The sequence below is a fragment of the Macrotis lagotis genome, chromosome 1 (genome assembly GCF_037893015.1).
Source record: "Macrotis lagotis isolate mMagLag1 chromosome 1, bilby.v1.9.chrom.fasta, whole genome shotgun sequence".
NCBI lineage: Eukaryota > Metazoa > Chordata > Mammalia > Peramelemorphia > Peramelidae > Macrotis > Macrotis lagotis.
This window is the reverse complement of record NC_133658.1, coordinates 316,643,484-316,667,056: the sequence shown is the minus strand read 5'-3', so window position 1 is coordinate 316,667,056 and position 23,573 is coordinate 316,643,484. Positions and strand designations below refer to the sequence as shown.

At 44.0% G+C, this 23,573-nt stretch overlaps 1 protein-coding gene and 1 long non-coding RNA gene across 2 annotated transcripts in view; one reads left to right on the top strand and one right to left on the bottom strand.

The window, feature by feature from the left end:
- The window catches only part of LOC141505546 (uncharacterized), a 79,969-nt gene extending 70,120 nt beyond the window's left edge, over positions 1-9,849 (bottom strand). Inside the window, exon 1 of the long non-coding RNA XR_012473624.1 lies at positions 18-9,849. This is a non-coding gene — a long non-coding RNA (uncharacterized LOC141505546). The remainder of the gene's footprint in view (positions 1-17) is intronic.
- A 2,283-nt stretch (positions 9,850-12,132) lies between these two features.
- The window catches only part of TSHZ3 (teashirt zinc finger homeobox 3), an 88,000-nt gene continuing 76,559 nt past the window's right edge, over positions 12,133-23,573 (top strand). The window contains exon 1 of the mRNA XM_074211466.1: positions 12,133-12,208. Coding sequence (XP_074067567.1) covers positions 12,169-12,208 — 40 coding nt within the window. The 5' untranslated portion in view covers positions 12,133-12,168. The remainder of the gene's footprint in view (positions 12,209-23,573) is intronic.

The window sequence follows — 23,573 nt, the reverse complement described above, 5'->3', positions numbered from 1 at the left end:
GATTTTTGGTTCCTTACCTTGCATAGTGACAAATTCAACCCCTAGGCATTGTCCAGGCCCAGATCTCATCTCTACTAACTAGAAGAAATAATGCTGTTCCCTGTATGAGTAGAGAGAAGAGAATATTGATAATATATCAGGCCTTCTTAAGGATTTAGTTAGCACTTCAAATATATTTTGCTTTAAAAATAGCTTTGTACATGGCAAAGTGCAGAGATCTTGTAGGTAACTGAACTCACCTTTTCTTAACCTGATCCTAAACTAGGCTTTGTCCTCTCTCTAATCTGATTTGGGACCTGATTGGAAGGAATTCTATTCCAGGAAAACCTAGCTGGACTGGGAAAATTTGAAAGAAACTTAGCTTTGCATAGGGGAAAGAACATTGGTCTTAGAATCAGAAGGCCTGGTTTGACTACTTACCTGGGTGATCATTCAAAGTCATTCTGAGCCTCAGTTTCCCAATCTGTAGAATGGGAATAATAGCATTACATACCTCACAGGATCATTATGAGGATCAAATGAGATAACAGATATAAAACACTTTGAAAACCTTAATATGCTATATAAATATCAGTGATGCTGATGATGACAAAGTCACTCTCCTCTCTGAATTATAATTGTATTCAATTAAACATTTATGTTCCTAAAAAGTTTAAGACACAAACACAGATATGAAGACTTCATGGAACTTAAATTCTGTGAGGTACATATACACACATAATTCATAAACAAAGTAATTTGAGAAAACGTTAGCTAATTAGGAGGAAGGGTCAGAAAAGAGTCTGAAGAGTTGGTGGCATTTGATCTGAGCCAAGATCCAGAGATAGAGTTAAAAAAGAGAAAAGGCTGCAGGAATGAAACATAGTTTGTGTGGATATATAGAATGGGAGATGTAATATCCACTCCTGGGAAGAACTAGAAGTTTGTTTTGGTTGGATTATGAAGTTATTAAAGGAAAGTAACAAAAGTTTTAAATGCTGGAGACTGTATTTCATCCTACAGGCAAGGGAGAAGCAGGAGGGTTGGTTCAGTACCTTTCTGATTCTGATTTATATGAATCTGTTTGTCTAAGGCAGGAAAGGGAAATAGCAGCTATCCCCAACTACATCTATGTCTTCTTTGATCTCTTCTGTGCCCCTTTCTGCTTCCATCAACCTTTCCCTCACCCAATTTAGCCTTAAAAAAACCAAATCCCCAAACCAAAAATCAGTAAGAAATTAAGTTTTTCTCTCTGTCTCTTTTTCCTTAATAATGAGTGATCCACTATTTCAGATGAAGCTATGTGCTAGACTAACTCTGGGCACCCTTATCATTCAGAGTAGAATGAGGGCACTTTTGGAAACAAGTGTCCCCTCTCCCTAACCCCTAATGCATATGCATGTATGTGTGCATAGTTCTCTTGAACCTTTCTGCTCACCTGGACACATGATGAGATGAGGTTATGTTTCTGAACAACCTTTTCCTGGTTAGGTCAAACTTTATTCTGTAGGTCCTACCCAGAGACTTCTGCTTGACAAACTATTCCAAAACATGCTCCCTCCCTAACACTGAGTTCTTTGTAACTGAGGTTAAAGTTACCTGGTTTCAGAGATCTAGGGAGTGATGGGTGGAATCCCAGAATGGAGGTAGATAGGCTTGTAGTTCACAGTCCAAGGTCCCAATATCTTTTACTAAGTTGTTTTTTTTTTTACTACTTCTACTACTCCCTAGTCTCAGGGCAGTATAAATAGTTAGGCTCCCTAGATCAAAGCCCTTCCTAGGTGCTGACACAAGGCCAAGGCCTGCAGTTGTCTAGATAGTACAGAGAAAGAAGGTAATACAGTGTTGAGGGATAATATGAAAGTTCCCCCTAAAAAGGCAGATTGGGTACAATAAAAATAAATTAATTAAAAAAACTGGTAGCAACAAGGTAAAAACCCTAGGTTTATTGATAAAGGGTCACTTCAGCTTTAAAGGGAGAAGCCTTGAGCTGTGTCCTTCCCCCTTTTTTGGCAGGAGTAGGGTAGGACACTGGGGACCCCTCTCTCTCCATCCCATCTCCTTGGCCTCATTTGAATATTTCATTGGCTACCTCCACAGAGATCCATTTATCATGCAAATAGCCCTGCCCTCTGCACAGGAGAAGGGAGCTCATCTAGCTTTGCAAAACTGGGCCTGATTGGTGGTAGAGACAGCAGCATTTGTAATATTTTCTTTGGACAACGAAGCCATTTACCAATGCCATCACCTAAACTCCCAGCACTGAGACACCAGCTACTTAGAGAATTTTGTTGGCAGTTTTGAATTTTCTTAAATTTTTATTTTATTTTGAGCCAACTGATGAATTCTTTGTTCCTCCTCACTCTCCCACCTTCCCATCTATTTCATTCCCTTCAATCTTACTCAGCATTGTCCTATTTCACTCCCTTCCATAGCCCAGGTGGCATTCCTAGGCTATGAGAGAAAAAGAATAGAGGGTTCTGACTTCTTAAATGTGAGCTTTCATTAAACAAACAGTCATGAACTGGAGAGGGATAGTAGGAAGAAAAAAAGGAAGGGAAGAACATGCAAGAGAGTAAACAAAGTTTTTTTTTTTAAAAAGCATAAGTTAAAAAAATGAAGTCAAGAGGCAAAAATGAGAAATCAGAGACAGAAAAAAAACGAGGAGAGGAAAGGACAAAACAGAGGAGAGAAGAGCAAGACGAATGAAGAGATAAAAATATTAGAAGGAAAGAATTTTTAAGAGAGTGAGAGTTGAGTTAGTTCATGTCTGCATTGCAATTCTAGGGGTCAAGTCCAAAGCCGACCTGAAATCCTTAGGGAATTCTGGGAAAACCAGAGTGGGGCAGGACAATCCCTTGGATTTGGACTTCCTAGAGCCCTGAGTCACAGAGCTAGACATCAAACCGGGCTCTGTAGCTAACCGCACGACTCCAAATCACTCCCTACATTATCTCAGGGCCCAAGGGAGAAGTGGGCTGCTATGAGTTAAGAGGCTGAACTGGTGCTCGAATTCCAGGAGGTAGATGGAAGGGAAGGAGAGTGAGGTAGTAGTAGCTCTCCTCCCCCACCGCCTAGGGTCTGGGGTTGCAGTTGCTTCGGGTTCCTACAAAATAGCTTTGCCTTAGGTCTCAGACCAATTGTTTCTTTAGAAATTTACTTCCAGAGGTAAGAAGTCTAGGTAGCTCAGTAGTTTTCTGAATCCTCAACTAAGTTAGTGGGTAATTAAGGCAATTCCTAGGATGATTGAATCAGATGCTGGAATTATGTACATATGTATGTTTGCATGTGTGGATAATTTTGCCAGTGCACAGCATAAGCTTGGTGCATACCTGCTCCTTGTAGGCTGCAATATGGAGATCAATAATACATCCAAAGAATGTATTATATGTATATATGTAAACATGTAAAATAAAATCGTCCCATAAACTTTTTCTCATTAAAAAAATTCTTTAAAATTTCTTTTAATTCAGAAAAGGAGCAGTGTAGGTGAGCTGTGTTTTATGCAGGCCTAAAGTTGAGAATCAGTACTAGGAAGGAAGGGGGGAAAAACCCAAACAAACAAAAAAAAAACCCACACATGAGAAGGGGTCAAAGAAAAGTTTATTTTGTTTGTTTGCTTTTGGCTTAGAAACAAACCTTTTTGGGAATCAGAGAATCACTGTGAAATAGAGCTGTAAGGCATCAATCTCATTTTACAGATAGGGAAACTGAGAGCCAAAGAGGTGAGAAGACTTCTCACGCGTGCAATAGTAGAGTCAGACAGGTCTTATGACTTCAGATTTTGCTCTCCTACCATCCAAAATACAAATGAAATCCTTTGGATCAGAGATCAGAAATGGACGACCGTGGGGAAAGAAAGCATACACTGATTCTTCGGGGCTAGCAGCAGATGGGGTGCTTGCGGGGATATGAAAATCTCTAGGGTTCAGAACGCTCTTCCGAGCTCTCTAGCTTCCTTTCTTAGAGCCCGCACTGCGGAGAACCCTCAGGCTCCAAGCGCTACGTCCGGGACAGCGGTACAGGGATAGAGGGCCAGTTCCTGCTTCGCAGGGTTGAGTTACATCCCTTGGGGGCTCCAGTCCATGGGAAAAACTCTGGTCCTTTCTGGGTGCAGGGTAGTCTAGGGATCTGCACAGATTCGGAAAAAGAGACTTTCTCCAGCGGAGCATTACTCAACTCCGGGGCTACAGAAAAGTTATTTTCGCTCACACGCATTCATGCGCGTGTTTTCTCTTTTGGGGCTTTACAAAGGCATAGAATGATCGAGCAAGAAGTTACCTTGGAGATCATTCAGTCCTATCCCCTTATTTGGCAGGAGAGGAAAGTGAGACTTAGAGGAGGGGAAGTGACTTGTCCAAGGTCACACAGTGACTAAGCGGCACAGTCATTATGACAAATAAATACAAATGCACACACACAATCATTCATATACATAAACACATCCCACTGTTCGTGAAAAGGCAGAGTTGTCAGTGGAGATCCAACCCTTCTTTCCCAAGCCCCACCCCATACAAAACGCTAGATTTTGGAAAGAGGGAAGCCTGCCCGGAAGCGAGGGTTGACCTCCCAGAAACCTTCCTCAATTCTCTCTTCCCCTCCAAACACGGATTCCCCGATCCGATCTTCCAAGGATCCCAAAGGTTCTGCAGAAGTGGAGTTAATATACGACTCTGGTTTTCTAAGGTTTATTTCACGTCAAAACTGTAAAAGTCCTTTGGAGAATTTACAGACAAAACATCTGGTTCGTTAAAACAAAGCTACTGGAATAAGAAAAACAAACTCCGCTGCTGTGTAAATGCACTTACCCAAACAATTTACTTTCGGGCAAGATCTGAGCCCAAGGGGGGGGGGCGGATTTTTCGTCTATCTTTCAGAAATATATGTCTTCTAGATTTGGGAGGGCCTTGGTTTGGGAGCCGGGGTAGCAGGGATTGGAGAACCCTACAGTGAGCGGCACTACAGGAGCGGTGCTCCTTCACTTTCCCAGGGGCAGCAGCGTCCTGCCCAACTTGTTCTCCGCTCTCCTCTTTGCGGGACTGGTCCTATTGTCCCGGAGGAAAGGAAGAGCCCTGGCTTCCGGAGGCCCGTGCTTCCTTGGCCTTGACTTACTTTTACTCTGGCTGGGCGTACTTGTCCTTTTGGAGACGCTCATCGCGGGTCCTAGTCCCTTTTCCCCCACCTTCTGCTCAAGCAGCCTTCCGCATCTCGGCCCCACCAGTTCCACTCTTTTGTTCCTGCTCCTGGACTTCCAAAGTTTGGAAGGTAGAGGTGGCTTAGTCCTAGCAAACCTGGGGCCCCAACTGCCAGTCCCTGGCAGCTTAGTGGTGAGCTCTGGAGAGACGGGGCGGGGCGGGGCAAGGACTGAGGGGCTGGGGAACTGGGCCTGGAATAAGGCTGTTCGGTGTAGAGAAAGGAAAGCAAAGACTCTTCTAGGTTTCTAAGTGCTGTTCCTAGCCACGCCTAGTGTGCCTAGCCTCCATGGTGAAGATGCACTAGGCCTGTCCGCCTCTCATTCTAGCATCTAAACCTTAAGATAAGAGAGCCGAATCTCTCCTCTTGGTTGGACGGCCAGTGAGGCTTCTGCCTTTTCCCCACAAACCTTGCATGCTTTCCCCTCTGAATCGGATCTTTGAAGAGGCTATCTGTTCTTGGTCCTCTCCCCTCAACTCCTCCCTCAAGTATCCTAGCCTGGATAGAAGCTAGGGACAGGAAACAGGTATCCGACAGTGACCTCCTTTCCTCCCCCTCCCCTTGCCCTTCCCAGGAATGGGGGCAATGATTGCCGAGTGCAGTGATGCTTTAGGCTCCGAGGCCCCAGAGTGTAGGAAGGCAAAGTCAGATAGTGTCAGGCTCCTGGAGGGCAGAAGGCCGCCAAATCCTCACTGACTCATGTCAAGGTGTCAGAAAACTAGCCGACTCTTCAGGGGTAAATTTTAAGTCCTTCAGTCCTTCTCCTGGATCCCAGACTCGGAGGCTCAACCCGATGGGCTCACGTAGGCTCCGAGAATGCTTAGGCAAAGCATTAATGACATTAATGCCAAAGAAAAGCAGGTTCTGCCCAGCTGGATGTCACCAATCCCTGGACACACCAGACCCTACTTGACAGATAAGCTTGCTCAAAGCAATGCCCTTAAACGTAGCCTTTGGAAACAGAAGCAGTAGCTAGAATGTGTTATTTGGCAGAACTGGCAATGGAAACAGTTTGCCATAGTCAGCCTGTCTTGATCAAATCTAGGTCTCCCATCATTCTAGGGAAGGTTCTGCTGATTTAATTGAAAACTTTCTCCCAAACTCTCTACTTTTTTTGTGGACTTCCACAGTGAAGTTGGCTTGGGTAAAAATGACTTTAGTGACAAGAGCAAACGTTTCTTGATGAACTTAAAAGATTGGGTTACTGGCAGCTTTGGAAGCTAAGGGCTCAAAGGTTTCACAAGAATGAGAAAGCCCAGGGGTTTAGTGTCGGCTTCGGAGGAAGGCTGCCTAACTATAGAGGTTCTTTTTTAAATAATTGTCCAGTTGCAAGTAACAAAGAGACAGCGAGCTCAGGACTTTTTTGCTGGTCTGAGTTTTGTAGGTGACTACTTCTGTAGCCATCGATTTTATACACTATGCTTGTAAATGATGCACTTACTAGAAGTACAGACTGGCTCCCTGTTCTGCAGGTTTGCAGTGCACTGTTTGTTACGGTCACCAATGCACAACACTGGACTTTACAGATGTTGCCTTCTAGTTTGTTCTCTCCTAACCCTTTAGTGCCTGCCTTTCTTTTGAACTGGAGTTTAAAAGAAACGCAAAGCCAGGATTACTTAGAGAGTTGTCACTAAGCCCCATTATTGTAATTAAGCTACTACTCTGAAGGAAGGTAGAAAGTTCAATGTTGCATATTTCAGAAAGTTGAAACTTTTTACATTAGAGTCACAGGATTGCAAAGCAGCGCATTAGCGCTATTCTACGATACATCCTGTCTGTGGTGGTTGGCTCACTTCCCTGATCTTAAAACACTTGGCTGTTACACCTGATTTTTAAAGCCCCCATCATAACTTTGCATTTTCTTACGCGTTTCTCCGAAGCATAAGCCTGAAGTCCTATTGCAATCTGCTGGCATCTTCCTTTCAAGCCCCTTTACGCATTTTAGGATGAATGAAAGCAGTTCTTGCTCTCTACTTAAACATGTATCAGTAAATTAATCACTGCAGTAGATACAGCCAGCATTTCTGGGCCACTTGGATAGGAAATATGCACACAGTCCCTCGTACATTTGGAGAAAGTGAGTTAAACTCAACTATTCTAAAATCGAAAAGTTGTGGCACTTGATGTCCTTTTATTTGGCAACAAGCGGGGGATTTGCCCTGACCTTCCTACACTGAATCTCCAGCCTCTTGGATTACCCACCTAAGCAAAGCAGGAGGCTAATGCTCCTGTAACGAACACGATTACATTTTACTCACTGATCAGTAACAGATGTACTGACAATGAAGAAGAAAAAAACAGAAGAAAAAAGGATGAAAGAAAGAAGGGAAGAGAAAGGAGGGGAGGAGGAATGAAAAGGAAAGGGAAGGGGAAAGAAAGAAGGAGGCACAGAATGAAAGATGGAAGGTATTGGAAGAAAGGAAACCCTCACGATGTGATTCCCTCAGTTAGCGGCTGGCTCTTCCACTTTCGGCTAGATGCTAACAGAAAACTCATAATATTTTCTGAGTTCCTGGCGATAAGGATCTGCCCTTCCTTTTTCTAAAAAAAATTATGTAAATTGCCAACATTAGTTTTACACACCTTCTTACTTCTAGCATTGTTACAGTTCAGAGTACACAATTCTTACTGTAATTCATCCTAGACAGATCTTCTGTTGGAAGTTAAAGAAGGAGCCCCAGGTCCTTTTAAAAAAAAATTAAGTCAATTCCCCCTCTCCCTTTTTAATTGACCTGCTTGCAGAAGCAGGGAAATACCTCACAGTTTTAGTTTTGAATTTCCAGAAAAATTTCCCAATTGTCCTACACCAAACACAGTACTTCTCTCTCACTTGGACTTAAACGCATCAAAACCGCAGGCTACAAACTATTGCAGAGCTTTCCTGCATTTTAGGTGGTGCATATGTTTGGGTGCTATCTCCATCCGACCCATGCACTACCACCAATAACAAGCACACACCCTGTCCATAGAAATAGAGACAGAAGGAAACCCGAGTGCTCATCCATCTCGCTGCAGTTGAACACTCATTTCTCCTTCCATCTCTGCTGTTAGTCTCACGAGAAAACTATTCGGGTCCCTACAATTTAACTGGGGAAGGGGAGTAAGAAAAAGAGGCAAGGTTCGATTCTGTGTCAAAGGCATGCTTTTCTGAAGGTGGGAGCATTTGTAAATCGTGGGATTTCATTCCTTGCTCCTTCCTGGTTAGAAGGTGCTCAGTATGCTAGTTATTTGTATTGAATCACAGTCCATGTTGTGTCTGGTGTATTGTCGCTGCGATGTGCAGCCAGCGCGACACTGATGGATGTGCTAATGGTGAGACGGACAGATGTTAGGGCGGATCTAACGGCATGCGGAGCCAGAACAGAGAGAGACAGAGAGAGTGAGGGAGCTAAGGAGGGAGTCCTAGAGAAAGAGTGAGATAGAGACAGAGAAAGAACGGGGGGAGGGAGAGAGACAGGGGAAAAGATTGGGGAGAGGAGAGGGAAGAAATAGGGGAGGAGAGAGGAAAGGAAAGGAGAGGAGAGGAGAGGAGAGGAGAGGAGAGGAGAGAGAGAGAGAGAGAGAGAGAGAGAGAGAGAGAGAGAGAGAGAGAGAGAGAGAGAGAAGACGAAGAAGAAAGCGTTGGAAAGATATTGTGCTTTAAAAAAAAATCTCAGTTCAGTATTCCCTATGCAGACAACGCAGCCTGATATACAGATTGGATTTTGGAGACAGTCTCAACTTAAACCTTTCAAGACGGCGTAGACCGCTACTCTCCTGAGCGACTCCAGTAACTGACTGCGAAGACACCAGCAAGTCACAAAGACACGGGAGCTGAGAGAATTTGGCAGCCAAGGAGGCATCTGACAACTCACCATTTTCTCGTTTGCAAGAAATGTTTCATTTCTCCCAACTGTAGCTTTTTTTCCCCGGGGACAGGGCGGTTAAGATTATACTTTTTCTTCCTAAAGGTCCGCTTTCAAAACAACAAACAGCGAAACAATCCAACATACCCTTCCTCTTCCATTCCCCCAGCAAGAACAACCACTCCTCCCTTCAGCTCCCAAACCTCAGGCACAGACGAGCAGTGCCCCACAACCCTTAGCCCTGCTAGTAGAGCTCCCGAATCCGGCCCCTGCAACTTGGAAAGAACACTCGGGCGCGCGGGAGAAAGAGCGTCCAGTCGGCTTTAGAGGACAGGAGGACGTGGTCACATCTGCACCTAGTAAGCTATTTGGACTGAGCCCAGGTCTCGCTCCTGCTCTTGAATACAGGGACTCAATGGGCAGTTTTGCTTTGCTCTTTCCATCCAAGTGAGATCACTAACTCTCTCTGACTTAAAAAAAAAATCATCCCTGTGAACTTAAAAAAAACACAAAAAAGAAAGAGAAAAGAAAAAGAAAAAAGATTCAGGGAAGAAAAAAAGCAACTCAACGAACCAACCAACCAGACTCTGCTTAGCTACTGGGGCTAGGAGTCCGGAGCCTGAAGCCCAGAGGCGGCGGCGGCCCCGGGGAGAGGCAGGAACGCTTCGGCTGTGCTGGGACTGTCATTAAGTGATTCCCCAAGCCCACGCGGGGAAAGCAGAAGGAGAGAGGGGAGAAGGCAGAAGCAGAAGCAGAAGCAGAGACAGGCAAGCAGCAGGGGGTGGGAGGGGGCGGGGGCCCAGGAAAAAGTGCACTTGGCGGCCAGGCCGGGAAGGTGCTTGGCCATAGCTACCGGTCCATGTTCGCAAAGCACTGGAAACAGAAATCAGTCCCCTCCTTCGGGCTGCGCATTATTGCAAACCCAGGGAGACGCAATCAAACCCACAGCGCATCGATGCGCCGCCGCCAGCGCTCCGCTCTCCGGGCCCCGGGATTGCACAAATGAACTCGGACAGACGCACGCACCCGCCGCCTGTAAGTGAGCCTCCTCCTCCTCCTCCTCTTCCTCCTCCTCCACCTCCTCCCCCGGTTACTCGCCCTCCTCCTCCTCCTCCTCCTCCTCCTCCTCCTCCTCCACCCCCCGCGTCTCCCAGAGTTGGTGTGACAGTCCCTGGCGGGCAGGCCAGGGGAGGGGGCAGACGACTCGGGCCCCTGATCGATCCCCAATCTTCCAATCAATAATCGATCGCCTTTCTCGAACCTATTCTCTGCCCCACCCCCACCCCCGGTTGGTGATGAAGGGAAGAAAGGGCTGAGGAGTGGGGAGGCGAGGTTGGGGAGGTAGAAGATGTGCAGAAAGCAGGGAGGGGACATCAGTAGGAGACCCCCCCCTGAGAGCCCCGAGGAAGGGACAAGGTTGGGATGTTGAGTCTCTTCGGGGGGGCGACGCCGCTAGATCCTTTCCAGCTCCCTCTTTACCAGTAGCCCCCAGACACTGGGTGGGAGGTGGGGGCTGGAACATCCCGGGGAGGGCGGGTAACTGGGAGCCAAGGCGTGGGAAGGGGCGCAGGTCTAAGTGGGGGTAGCAGAGTGGGACATTAATTGTAAAAGTATTAAGAGGAAACTTAAGAGTCGCCCCATCTCAACCCCCTGAACCCCTATGTAGGAAGAAAGTTTATCGGGAAAAGAAATTGGGGAAAGTGTCCATTTCGGGCCCCGGGGGGGGGGGGCGGCCTGGAGGAGGAGCCGGGGCGGGAGGAGGGGGTGAGAGGGGGCAGGAGCTGCGGCCGTGGGCTTCCCCCTCTCCCTTCCCTGGGCTCTGCCTGCGTCCTCCTACCCTCCCTCTCTCAGTCTCTCACGGAAACTGCTTTTCATGAATGTTTGACTGTCATCTTGTGGGGCGATCGGACTTGCCGTGACAGATTTCAGGCCTTTAGACAAAAGCGGGCGAAGAAGAGTGCCCGACCAAGGAGGGAGGGGGTGAGATAGGAGGAGAAGGGAGGTGCGTGGGGCCCGGCCAGGCCTGACCCGGGGACTCGGTAGTAGGGGCGGCAAAGTGAAGAGCCGCGGTCTCCCGGGAGGGGTGAGCGGGGCCAGCAGCTGGGGCAGAGGGGCCGGGGCAGGGCGGCCGCGGAAGGCGGCAGCGGCTGCGGCGGCGGCGGCGGCTGCGGGGAGGAGGGGGTGGGGGGTGCATGCAATCCTGGGATAGGGGCGGGAAGGGGAGTCGGAGCTTGCACCCGGTGGGGGGCGAGGAGTAGAGGGGAGGGGACTGGGAGGGGGCCGGGAAGAGGCTCAGCTCCCTCCCCCCCCAGCAGCTAAGGAGCGAATGTCCTGGGGATGGCTGGGGGGGTGGGGGTGGGAGCTTGGTGCCGCGCCCCCCCCCCCCCCCAGCCGAGTTGAGTGATACGATCATCTCGTTTTCCTTTAAGCTTGCCTGTTGCGGCCGCCGCGGCTCCAGCCCCGCCGCCGGCTCTGAGGACCGCTGATCCTGCAGCGGCGGCTGCTGCGGCCGTCCGGGCCGGCCAGCCTGTCCGCGCCTCCCCGCTGGATGCCGTGAACCCCCTCCCCCCGGGGAGGGCCGGGGCCCGGGCTGGAAGAGGAGCGAGGGCTCCCCTCTGCCCCTCCTCTCCATCCTCGGATTTCCTTCTCTCCCTCCACCTCCAATTCTCTGCCCCCCACCCCCCACCCCAACCAGGCGCACCTCATCTGGGGCCGGGGAGGGGGAGGCCCGACTGCGCCTCCCCCTCCTCCTCCTGCCTCCGGGGCGATTTGTCAAACTTCCCATTCTGCCGGCAGCTCCGTCCTCCTACCACCTCCCCTCCCTCCTCCTCCTCGTCCTCCTCCCTCTCCCTCCTGCTCCCTCCTCCCCTTCCCCTCTCCTCCCTCACGTTTGTGGGATCGTGTATGAGCAAGAAGGGGGGAAAAAGCTGAGAGACTGGAGGAAGCAGGATCACAGAGGAGATCTCCGGGGGGGAGGCTGAGATAACTCTGCCAACCTCCCCCCCCAGCTCCCACCCCAGCGCCACCCACTCCCCTCCCCTCCCCTCCTTCCCTTCCCCGCTCGCCGCCCCCCTACCCCTGGCAGCAGCGGCGGCGGCGGCGGCGGCGGCGGCGGCGGCGGCGGCGGCAGCAGCAGTCGCTGGAGAGCAGGATGCCGAGGAGAAAGCAGCAAGCGCCCCGGCGCGCAGCAGGTACGAGCCTTCTTCTCTCTCTTCTACTCCTCCTCCTCTTCCTTCTCCTTCCTTCTCTCCCTAGCCCTTTTCCCCTCCCAGTCGTTTCCTCTCTCCTCTTCCAGAGTCCGATTTATTTTCACCTTCCGGCATTTCACTCTGTTCCATCTGCCCTCACTATTCTCAGAGTAACTCAGAGCTTTGCAATATGTCAGGGAGTGAGGTTGTTGGATTTGGGGCATCCAGTTCTCTTGGAAGCCTAGTTCTCTTCCCCTGCTGTCCTCTTTGCTCCGGACTTCTGTAGCCTCACTTCGAGAAAGAAGCAAACACTACCTTTTTGGAATCTGCGATTTACTCTCTTTTTCTCCTGAAAAGATGAGTTGAGAGGGGAATTATATGTGTGTGTGTGTGTGTGTGTGTGTGTGTGTGTGACAGTCCTAGAAGGTTAGCTAGCTTCTTAAAGGAGATACTGGGAGAGACTTCTCCCCCCCCCCCCCCAATTTGGCCTGAAGCTTGCTTTCCCTCCTGCGGGGCTGAGCTGGGGACATCTCCAGTTCCTCTAAGGAACCCATGGTCCCTTTGGCAACCTCCGGGCTAATCCCATTGATTTTTCATTTATTGGGCCCAAGCTGAGAAGCCGCAGAGGCCGAAGCTGAGAAGGGTCTGTGTATTGTCAGATGACTGTCAAAAATATTTTTGATGCTGGCTTTAAATCCCTTCCCTGCTTTCTCTCCCCGCCTCCCCCCTTACTTCTCTCCTTTTCTTCTCCTACTAATACTTTCTGGGCTACATCTGAATAGTTGTCTTTTTCTTTTCTTTCTTTTGGGCCAGGACTGTCAAGTCCTGTTAAGACTGAGAAGATTTTTAATTAATTATTTTTTTTCCTTCTGGCAAACCAGCCCATGATCCAAAGACAACACATACAAACATTATTTTGCAATAATCGTCAGTTGGGGGCATGTGGACTGCTAGAAGGATTTCTGGCCTCTTGCCATCCTTGATTTGATGACTGATTGATCGCCTGTCATCCTGCTGCCTTTGATCTATTCATTCCCAATAAACATCAATAAATCACTTGCTCCAGTAACACCAGGCTCTGTGACGTCAGGCAAACCCTGTCAGTAGATCAGGGATTTCTGGAGGATTGTTTGAGAGGACCACATATGGACAAGATGTATTTTGATATGAGTAACACTCATAGGTGGAAAGATACAGATGATGTTGCACAAACGAGAGGATTAAGTATTTGAGGGGTGGCAGAGGGAGGAGCTGAGGGGGAAGGAAAGAAGACTGGTGTCCAAGTATATTCTGAGCTTTTCTTGGCTGGAAATTATGTGTTCAGTATCTCTGAAAGTAGTACTTCCTCCCCCCCTCCCCAAGTATATCTTACAGTAATAGTAGCAGTAGTAGTGGTAGTGGTAGTAGTAGTAGTAGTAGTAGTAGTAGTAATAGTAGTAGAGGTGGTGGTAGTAGTAGAAGTGGTAGGAGTAGTGGTAGTAGTAGAAGTGGTAGGAGTAGTAATAGTAAATTCCATTATCCCAGTTATTCATGAATGTACTTAATAAGTACAGTAAACTGGTAGTTTTAGTCTGCTATTGAGAAAAAAGGAAACTAACCAGAATCTGACAGAGCCCAAATAGGATGAGCTGTATAACAGTCTTCTCCACAGAATAACTGGGACTGTGCATAGTTATTCTGTTAGGCACATGCTTGTCAGTGTCTTTGGAAAACCAGGGCAAGAGACAGACTTCCTGAGAAGAATATATTTTTTTCTTCTTGTTTCCAGATTGACCCGAGTTTAGAAAGTTTTTTAAAGTGATATAGTTATATATAGAGTGTTCAACTGAAGTTTCCTTGTCTCCTTAGCCTGATCAACTTTTAACTTAAATAAAAGAGACTAGGATTTTAACTGCATCAAGGAAAACCTCTAAGCTTAGTTAGCTTCATAATGCTTTCTTTAAAAAGTTGCACTGTAAGTTTATGCTAATCTCCAGGACTTCCTTTTGAGTTACAGACTTTTCTTTCTCTTTTGAGCAAGCATTTTGAGGTATCGGTGTGTCTTGTAATTTACACAGAGTTCATTTTAACATCTTCAAATTTGGTCTGGTAATCTATCTGTAGTTCAGCTTTTCAGTGTCACTCACTAAATTTGATCCTCTTGCCTGATTTGCTAGAATAATAAAGAAACTAGAAGCAGACTTTTTTTCCCTTTCAAGAACAGCCTGCTGCAGGAATTTTTTAAATACCTTTTTGCAAAACAACCAAGATTTAGCAGGTTAGTTAAGAAATATTCATTATAAAAACTTGACTGCAGGACTAATAGGAGATGGAAGAATGGTTTTGCTCTATCAAAATGACCCGTCAAAACGACTTTGTTTCATATTTGATTTAATTGTCTCTCTCCTGACAGGCACATTCATCAATAGCTTAATGGTCAATCAGAAGTTGGCAGAGTGAGTGCTTTCATTCTTCCCCCATACACTGGCTTTGGCTTTACTTTATCAAAATGCCTCTGCCTAATGGACATGAAGAGGAGGGGGTGGAGAATGACTGAAGGGCCACTTATTTAAGAAGAGTGAAAAAAAATACCCTCCACATTTATGCTGGTGATAAGTATGTAAAGACCAATAAGTGAGCTGTGTGAGGTTTTTGTCTAGATGGACAAGAAACTTCCCATTCCCTCCACCCCTTCTCCTTTTGGGTCCTCACAGCTGCAAGTTATAAGGTTCATGACTGCTTTTGTGGCATACTGAGAGTGATGACAAATTGATTGCTTTGTACTGATAGAGGGGGTTAAAAAAAAAAGAAAGATGTCTGCTGATTGGTAACTCTGAAAATCCAGTTCCCAGCAACCTAGAGAATACTGGAGAATCCCCCCCCACCCTAAACTGAAAGGTCCGCTCAGCCATAAAAAAAGAAAAGTTGTTTTGCCAGCTTCATTAGTGTTCACCTAATTAGCTGTAAACCTGATGGATTCCTGACAGCTTTAATGATTGGAGATGACAAGCTCGACGCAGTGTCATCCAGTAGAATTAGGTTTGCAGCTAGTTTGATGTAATCAAGTTGATATTACACAGTCCTGGTTGCCTTTAGTTGTGCATTAACTCAATTTTCTGCTGCAGGTGACAAATGGGCTTTGGTACCTGGATAATCATGTCATAGGAATTAGGGCCCTTTTAATGGTCTGGAGTAGAATAACAACAACAAAGAACTCTCAGCTGTACAGAGCTTGCAGACATAACAGACAGGTGCACAAATTCTTTATGTCTAGCCCAAGTGTTAACACCACACTGTGGAAGACTAAAGCTGTCTCCAAGAATTTCTGAAAAGCAATCATTTCTTACTTTGGGATTGTAAAGGAGGGAAATAACTCAGGATCTGGTGACTTTCCTCTTCCTCCCCATCCCCCTTCCACAACTAATGTGGGAGAAGGTCAGACATAAAAGTTTACTCACCTGTTCAAAGGCAGAGTAGTTTTAGTTCTCAAGATTTACCACTTAAGGTAGCACATATTTAAGCCAAATAGATGATATTTGGGAATGCTAGAACTCAGTGTTAACCGAGGCCAGCATAATTTGAGAAAAGTAAAAATTACAGCTTTCTTTTAGTTAAAAAAAAGCAGACAAAAGCAAATAATAAATGGCTTCTTAAAACTTCAAGAAAACATGGTTGTTATTCTTAATAATTAGTGACAGATCTTTTATTCATGTAAACTTATTTCTTAAGTGAAACATGTACCTCAAGGTAATTGAAATCCAATTCCTACTTTTTGTCTCTTATCATCAACTTGTTATCAATTCACCTGCTACCTTTAAGTTTCATTCTTTAGGAGAAAATTATTCTCCTATGGAGTTTAGATTTAATAGTGCAAATCCATGAAAACATTGAATTTTTTTTAGCATTTTTTGAACACCTTTCTTTCTGTTGGCTATCACTAATGCCCTAAGTTACCTTTTAGGATTATAAAGACCAATCACTATATGAGTACCTATGGATATTAAAATGCCTTTTAGAATTGTAGTTAGAATGGTCCAGGTTAGGACCAACTACTACAACCTGCCTGGCTATATGTACCTTTAGAAAATTTCACCCTGTTTTGTGACCTATTGGGTTGCTTTGGAGTCTACTTATTCCCTCCAACCAAAGTAAACAGAAGCATAGTCAGACTACTTCTCTGTAGGTATTCAGGGGGACAGCCCCTGTTATAGATCCCATTTGCCTCCAAACCTGCCACATATTTCTCTGTTTGACAGAGATCCCTCCCAGCAGCAAACTGACAAAATGATTAGTTATGGCTTCCCTATGCTTTTCCTTTCCCCCCTTTTCCTGCAAAGTAAGAGGAACAATGCAAAAAAAAGAAAGAAAAGAGTAGGGAATAAAGGCAGAAAGGGATGGCCATTTCTGGTAAACATCCAACTGGAGAGCAGAATCTTCCAGAATCATCTGCCACTGCTCCTATTATCTTGACAACTGTCAGTTAGGGCTTCAGTGCTCTCCAGGGCCACAGTTTATTGCGAATGGTTGATGTTGTCATCTTCCTTGCAGTTTTGCCTTGAGCACACTCATAAGCAGGAGGGAAATCATCAATAACTGATGTATCAGCAGTTATTCCTTAAATTGGCTCACAAGTCTGCATTCTTCCTCTTTTTACTAAAGATTGTTTTGTAAAGTGATTAGAATGAATTGTGACTGCTGCAGGGTTATGGGGAATGCTGCGAAGCTAGGGTGAGTTTGCAGGATTAGAGTTCACTACCACCACCATCCCCCCACCGACTTCTTTCCCAGTGATGTTTTCCAGCATAATTATCAACTGGACCCTAGAAAACATCATCTGTGGGGGGTACATTGCATGGTCATTTTTAAGGTACAAAGCTTTGCTCACCTGGATGATGGGGAAGGCCATAGAGGAAATCGAAGCTGAAATCAGAAAAGTAGTCCTGGAATTCCTTGACTTTGATGGAGAAGCAGGAACATTTTAATCCAATGATATGAATGTTTCATTTATTTTAAATGCTGTTTGCATCGCTTTCACGCCATTCCTTTCATAGTGATACACTAGACCTAATATAAAATAGCCATAGTCCTGTAAGTACAAAGGAGGTGTGTGAATATGTAGGTATAAATGAGAGTTTTTGTAACAACTATGGTGTATTTGAGTATATTAGTCTAAGTAACTATATATTATACACATAATACATAAATGAGTATATATGTATATATAAACACACATGTATATAGTTTATATACACATACACTTATGTGTAATTATATACATACACACACACACACACACACAGACACACAAACTGAAATCTAGTTTCACCAAACATTCCTTCTCAGGTGTTTAAGACTTAAGAATTTTAAAATTTAGTCACTCCGCAAATAGTGGTTTAGCGGTCTGAAGTTACTAATGAAAGGTGAATACAATATATTGTATTTAGTAACAATGATATGGACTGGTACATGCAGACAGATAATATGCAGTTGTAATTAGACTGAATAGACAGGCAGTCATTTTTAAATTCTTTGACACATGCATAAAATAGTCATATAATAAGATAAGATGACAATTTTATGTTAGGTTGATAAAGTGTCCCGATACATGCATTTAAATGTCTGTAAGCCTTTTTTTACCCAGACAGATTAATTCTAGTTTCCAGTATTTGCAGTTAGTCATTAAATTAATTTTAAAAATTCCACTAAACAATGAGTGTGGTTAAGGGTGTTTCTCTCTCTCTCTCTCTCTCTCTCTCTCTCTCTCTCTCTCTCTCTCTCTCACAGACACGGACCCACACATTTTAGTGTTATTACCAAAAAGCACAAGGAATAGAAACATTTATTTTGCTAGCTTCTTTTGAGTTTTAAACATTTGCATTAGTTGTGTGTTTCAGTAATTTAGGTCATCGTGAAGAAAATCTGAGTTGAAATAATGCAGAATGGACAATTATAAAATTGTTTAGGACTTCCTATGTGCAAAAACTGCAATACTATGGATTTAGGGATTTTTAAAAAATTACAAGATGCTTTAAAAAAATTTGGAAAGATTTTAAAGAAGCTCTAAATTTTAAACAAGGAATTAAGTACAGATATAAGTTTAAGTTGCACTTTTATACACAAGTTTAATTTTGACTCTAGACTTTATTTTGTTTTAAGCAGAAATGATCTGATCCAGGACAGGAATTATAAAAATTATTCCTTAAAAGGCTATGTTACCTGAAATCTTCTCTTCTCCTATTTTCTCAGATATGCAAAGGTGTGACTTTTGAAGAATAATTTAACTTGGTGTTTGTGCTTAATGATAAATTATTAATTCAGACTGTCAGGACACATGTTATTAATTATGACTCTGTTTCTTCCATCCAGAACAGCTGTTTGGGAAACAGGATAAGTTAGTAAGTGTCCTCGGTGTGGGAGTTCATTGAGTGAGGAACCTCCCAATCTCTTCCTATAACACTCTTATTCTTCAAGCTTTCAAAAGTTGTAAAATTCTATGGGGGAAGGTGGTTGGGGTCAGAGACAAGACATTGAGAGAGAGGAATGATGTTAATTTTAGAACAAGCATGTGCACATTAAAACCGACATACATGAACTCGTGCATTTTTAACAATTGAGCCAAACTTACCATTAATTTAGAGTCTATTTGAGATTCTTAAAGTAGTTTTTACATGTTCTTCCTTGTCCAGAATTTTGGACAGGGTATATTCATTCATTCTTTACCATAAATTATTCCCATTTTCTTGTGTGCCCTATTTGCAAAGTCAGAAGATTCCATATGAGTCTTCAATGACTTAATGCTGGGTACTATGGATGACTGAGGGCCCACCCAACTTCAGCCCACTGCTGGTGGAGAGGAAAGGACTGGCTTTATAATATGCGTGAAATGACTCAAATTCATTTACTTTTGATATTTCATCCCCATCATTAAATCCAGCCCTATGTGTTTCAGTTTCTTCTGCGTTCTTTGAGGAATGCATGTTGCATAAAATAGGCAGTTTTTAATGAACAATTTAATGTAAATGGGTTTTGAATTTAAATTAATATTAATGAAGCTTTGAGTGAATTTATTTTGCATACGTAAAGGCTTGTAAGTCTTTCACCCATGTACTCCTTTCTTTATGGAGTAACAGATTTTTGAAGTATATTAACCAGTTCCTTTTAAAAATGAAAATATTTTAAAAAATGATTTTACCTGCCTATTTTCGATAAAACAACATGAAAATAGACCACTTCAGGTTAAAAAAAATTATATTTCACCATCCACATACACACTGTCCATTAACTGGCTCATCTTCTATTGCCTTATCATTTCTGAAATTTGTCTTCAATTTGGTACAGCTGTGGAAGAAAACAGGCACCAACAATAGTTTCACAATCAAGATGTTTTCTTTCTTGGGCTTACCTCTAATGCATTATGTATCCAGGAGTGATGGGAAGTTATATAATTAATTCTGTTAGATGTAATTGCGATAATCACTTTGATGTTACACATAATAAAGGTAATATGGTAAGCATATGAAGAAATATAAACACCTTATTGTAACACTTGAGCTAGAATTCTTTTCAACAAAATCTGCTTTGCAGTCTAGCTTTTGGTTCCTTTTGTCACAGGTGATGATTTATCTGAGCCATGTTAATGGATACTCTAAAGGAGAGTACATTTTTGGAAGGGGAAAGTCTCTCTCAGCTGGTTGCTTAGGAGTCTTAAACTTCCCCTTATTAAAGATATGTCTTGTTAAAAAGTAAATTATTCTGGTTTTTAGAAGTGGCAGTTATGGGCCTGAGGAATACCCTTTTCACTAAGCAGACTTCACTAAGGAAGCCAGTGATAAGGGTTATGGCAGCCTTATTGCTCTTTAGATTTCCTTTGCATCTCTACTCAGGGTACAGCACAGGATTGTGGGAAAGATATGTAAGACTTATAGATACTGTGGAAGAACAGTTGTGTATAAAAGGGCCTATGGGAAGTAAAATGTGGAGATTGTCTTATCATTATTATTTAACATCCATTAAAGGTGCTAGTTGATCTACCTACTGGTTTATTATGGTGTTCCAGTGATTCTCAAGGGGACACAATAATGAGATCACACTAAGTCCTAGAAAGAAACCACTTTTACTATTTTTGGGGGGGAGCCCTCATTCCAATATTAGGATATTCTTAACACTGAATTCTAGAAGTGCCTGATAATGTAGCAAGTAAAATTCCTGTTGAAAGGTTGTAAGAGAAATGAAATTATTCTTTATGTATCATACAGTATTTACAAATATAGCTTTTGATTGTATAGGTGAGAAAAGGGAGTGGAGTAGTTTGATGGAAATTTGATGTTGTGCACTAGTTATGTCATGGATTCTGAAACTAAAATAACTAATAAGGCCTTAGCTCTCAGTTACTTGCAAACCTTACTTAATGCTGTGAAGGTCATTTTATTTTTATGATCCAACCTCAACTCGAGTCAGTTTGTTTCCTCTACAAATTTATTTATCGTTATTCTGTATTTTGTAAAAGATTATATATGGAAATTGTGTCCCAAGAAAGAAAGCAGTGGATGCTGAGACCTAAGTGAAGTAAGAGAAAGGTGTTTATTTATTTATTTTTTTAAAATGATGTCAGGAACTGTAGTGCTTTCTCAGGGTTGTTTCCAAGTCCTTGTAGCCCCTTGGTGTCCAGGGCAGAGGAGTATTGTAGCTAACTCCAGTAAGCTGAAAAAACAAACCCCAAACCACCTTCTCACTGAATTGTTATGTGGGAAGAGCAGGACACTGCTTGGAGTGTCTCTCAAGGCCTGGGCTCTCTGCCTAAACTTTTTTTCTGTTGGGTCAAGCTTGCTGCTGGAGGGGTAGAAATATTGGGGGGCGTATGCAAAGAAGGGGCCTCCTGGGGTTTTGGTTGGACTTTGAGAGACTGGCAGCCATCAGTCATCTCTCTGTGACACACAGTCTGTTTTTGATGGCAGGGATGATAAAAGGTCTGAGAACTCTATAGGCCCTTGTAATCAGGGCCAGTACTGACATCCTTCTCAACTTTTGACAGCTTCTTCCTTTTCTCTCTTCACCGCCAAGACCGTCTCAACTGAATTTCCCCTCCCTCCCCCCTTTTCTTCCTCCCCCTTCTTCCCTTCTCCTTGCCTCTCTCCCTTTCTTCTCCCTCCTTTCTCTTCTCCTTCTCCTCCTTCTTCCTCTCTCTCTCTCTCTCTCTCTCTCTCTCTCTCTCTCTCTCTGTTTCATGTACTTGATCAGTCTCAGATGCTGGGAATTATTTTTTTCTGAAGGGAGGGGGAGTGTTGCTTTTGGTTTGTGGGTTGGGCAGGTGTGAGAGGAAGTCTGTTTTTTTTTTTTTGTACTGTAGGCCTGTTGCTAATTAATGTTCCTCCATAAGATTCTGTCGTAGTTGAGTAATGTTTTTGATCTTTATGTCTGATAACTGCATACTTAATGAGATTTCAAAGCTGCGAGTGCAGCTCCCTACAATTATTGACAGATGCCTTTTCTTTGCCATTGGGTTCAGCTTCATAAATCCTCTTGCAGTAATGAGGTTCAGAAGTGCCACCCTGCCAGTGAGCTAATGAAAGGGGGGGGGGAGGGAGAGAGCGACTCATGGCTGTCTGACACATTTTTTTTCCTTTAAAATTTACTATGCAGATGTCAAGCTGTGGGACGATTACTTCAAACATGCTAATTTTTATCTTGCTTTTGTGTCAGGCCTCTGCCATTAAAAAAATAAATAAATAAAAATATCAGCCTTAACCTAGTTTATTTTCATATATGAATCCATATAGATTTGTATATAAATATATGACATTTTTAAAATCCATGAATCATTACTGTTGAGGACTTTGATAGATGCATGTCCCTTTGCAGTTTTCCAGTTGATGGAACAGTTTTTTGAAATCCGAAGGGCAGAGAGAGGATGAAGCTTGATCTCTCTCCAGGCCGAACGTCAGCCTGCCCTAAGTGTGCACTTGAAACGTCGCAGAATTCATTTTCGAGTTCTGAAACTAAATCCTGCTGGAGAAGAGCTGCACCACGCCAAACCGTCGATTTCCTTTTCAGCAGAGTCATACATCACTGACCCACCCTTCCCTCCTGACAGAATGACATATGTCATTTATCAAATGGGCCCCGGCCAGACAACAGGGAGGGGAAAGCAGTTTCTTGTGATGCTGTCTTCTCTCTCTCTTCCAGTGTGGCTTAGTGAGCACCACACTGCTGATGGGGGAGGGAGGAGGGAAGGAAGGAGGGAGGGAGGGAGAGAGAGAGAGAGAGATCAGAGGAAAGAGAACAAGGGAGGCAGGGAGGGAAGAGAGGAGGAGAAGAAAGGGAAGAGGAGAGGAGGGAGGAAATTAAAGAGCAGAATCAGTAGAGAGAGGAGACAGAGCTTGTGTGTATATGTCTCTGTGGGTGTCATAGGGCGGAGAGAGATTGGCAGACTGACTGAAGAGGTTATGTTCTTTCATATTATCTGCTAAACCACGTTGTTCAACCCTTTGAATCCTTTCTTATCCGTGCCCCCCCTCTTCTTTTCCCTTCTGGAACACCCTCCCCCCTTCAGTTTTGGCAGTCCAGGGGAAAGCTGGTTGACAGGTATCATTCAAACAACCCCGGCTGGTGAGGGGTTGTGTAAATGAATCTGAGAGCTCGCGGCTTCACATGATTCAAACGTGCATTATTGAAGATGGATGTTCTTTAAAAAAAGATTGATGATGGATATCAGGCTTATGGTGCCATTTATCATTTTGAATATTATTTAGACTTGCCGTGTAAAGCTGTAACTTGAGAGTTGGACGAGCGGGGACAGAATAGGGCCCCTGGATGTATGCACTATGATGGATTGGCTTTGCTTCCCCACCCCATTGTTTGTTACCAGATACCAGCCAGTCATTATAGGAGTGCTGTCCTCATTTTTTTTCTTTTTAAAGAAGTGTTTAAAGAAAGGGCAAATTTTTAATGAAAGTAAAGAATACTATGGGGCAGGGAAAGAGGATAAAGTAAGTCCCTATAGCTTAGACTAAAGAACACAAGCAACTTTTTTTTCTTTTTTATTGAGGCAGTCACATAAAAAGCATTAAAACTGTACCTGCCAAAGTAAAAATGTTGTCTGATTTTTTAAAAAAAACTCTTTTATAAGCATTTTCAAAACTTAACACAATGTAAATATATATTTTTTAAAGCTACCTGACTCAGTTTATGGCATGAGGATAGAGAAATATAGACTCACACATCTAAGGAATACTTCCCTCAAAAAAAATCTTTTGTCAGTTATCTTGTTTGCTTTCCTTTTTGTACAACAATCCTATAGGCTCCAGGTCTCTGCTGGGTTTTTGAGAGGAGTTTCCTCCTAGTTTTTTGCCAGGTTAATCCTTTCTGTTTTCTTAAGTCCTTCTGCTGTCAT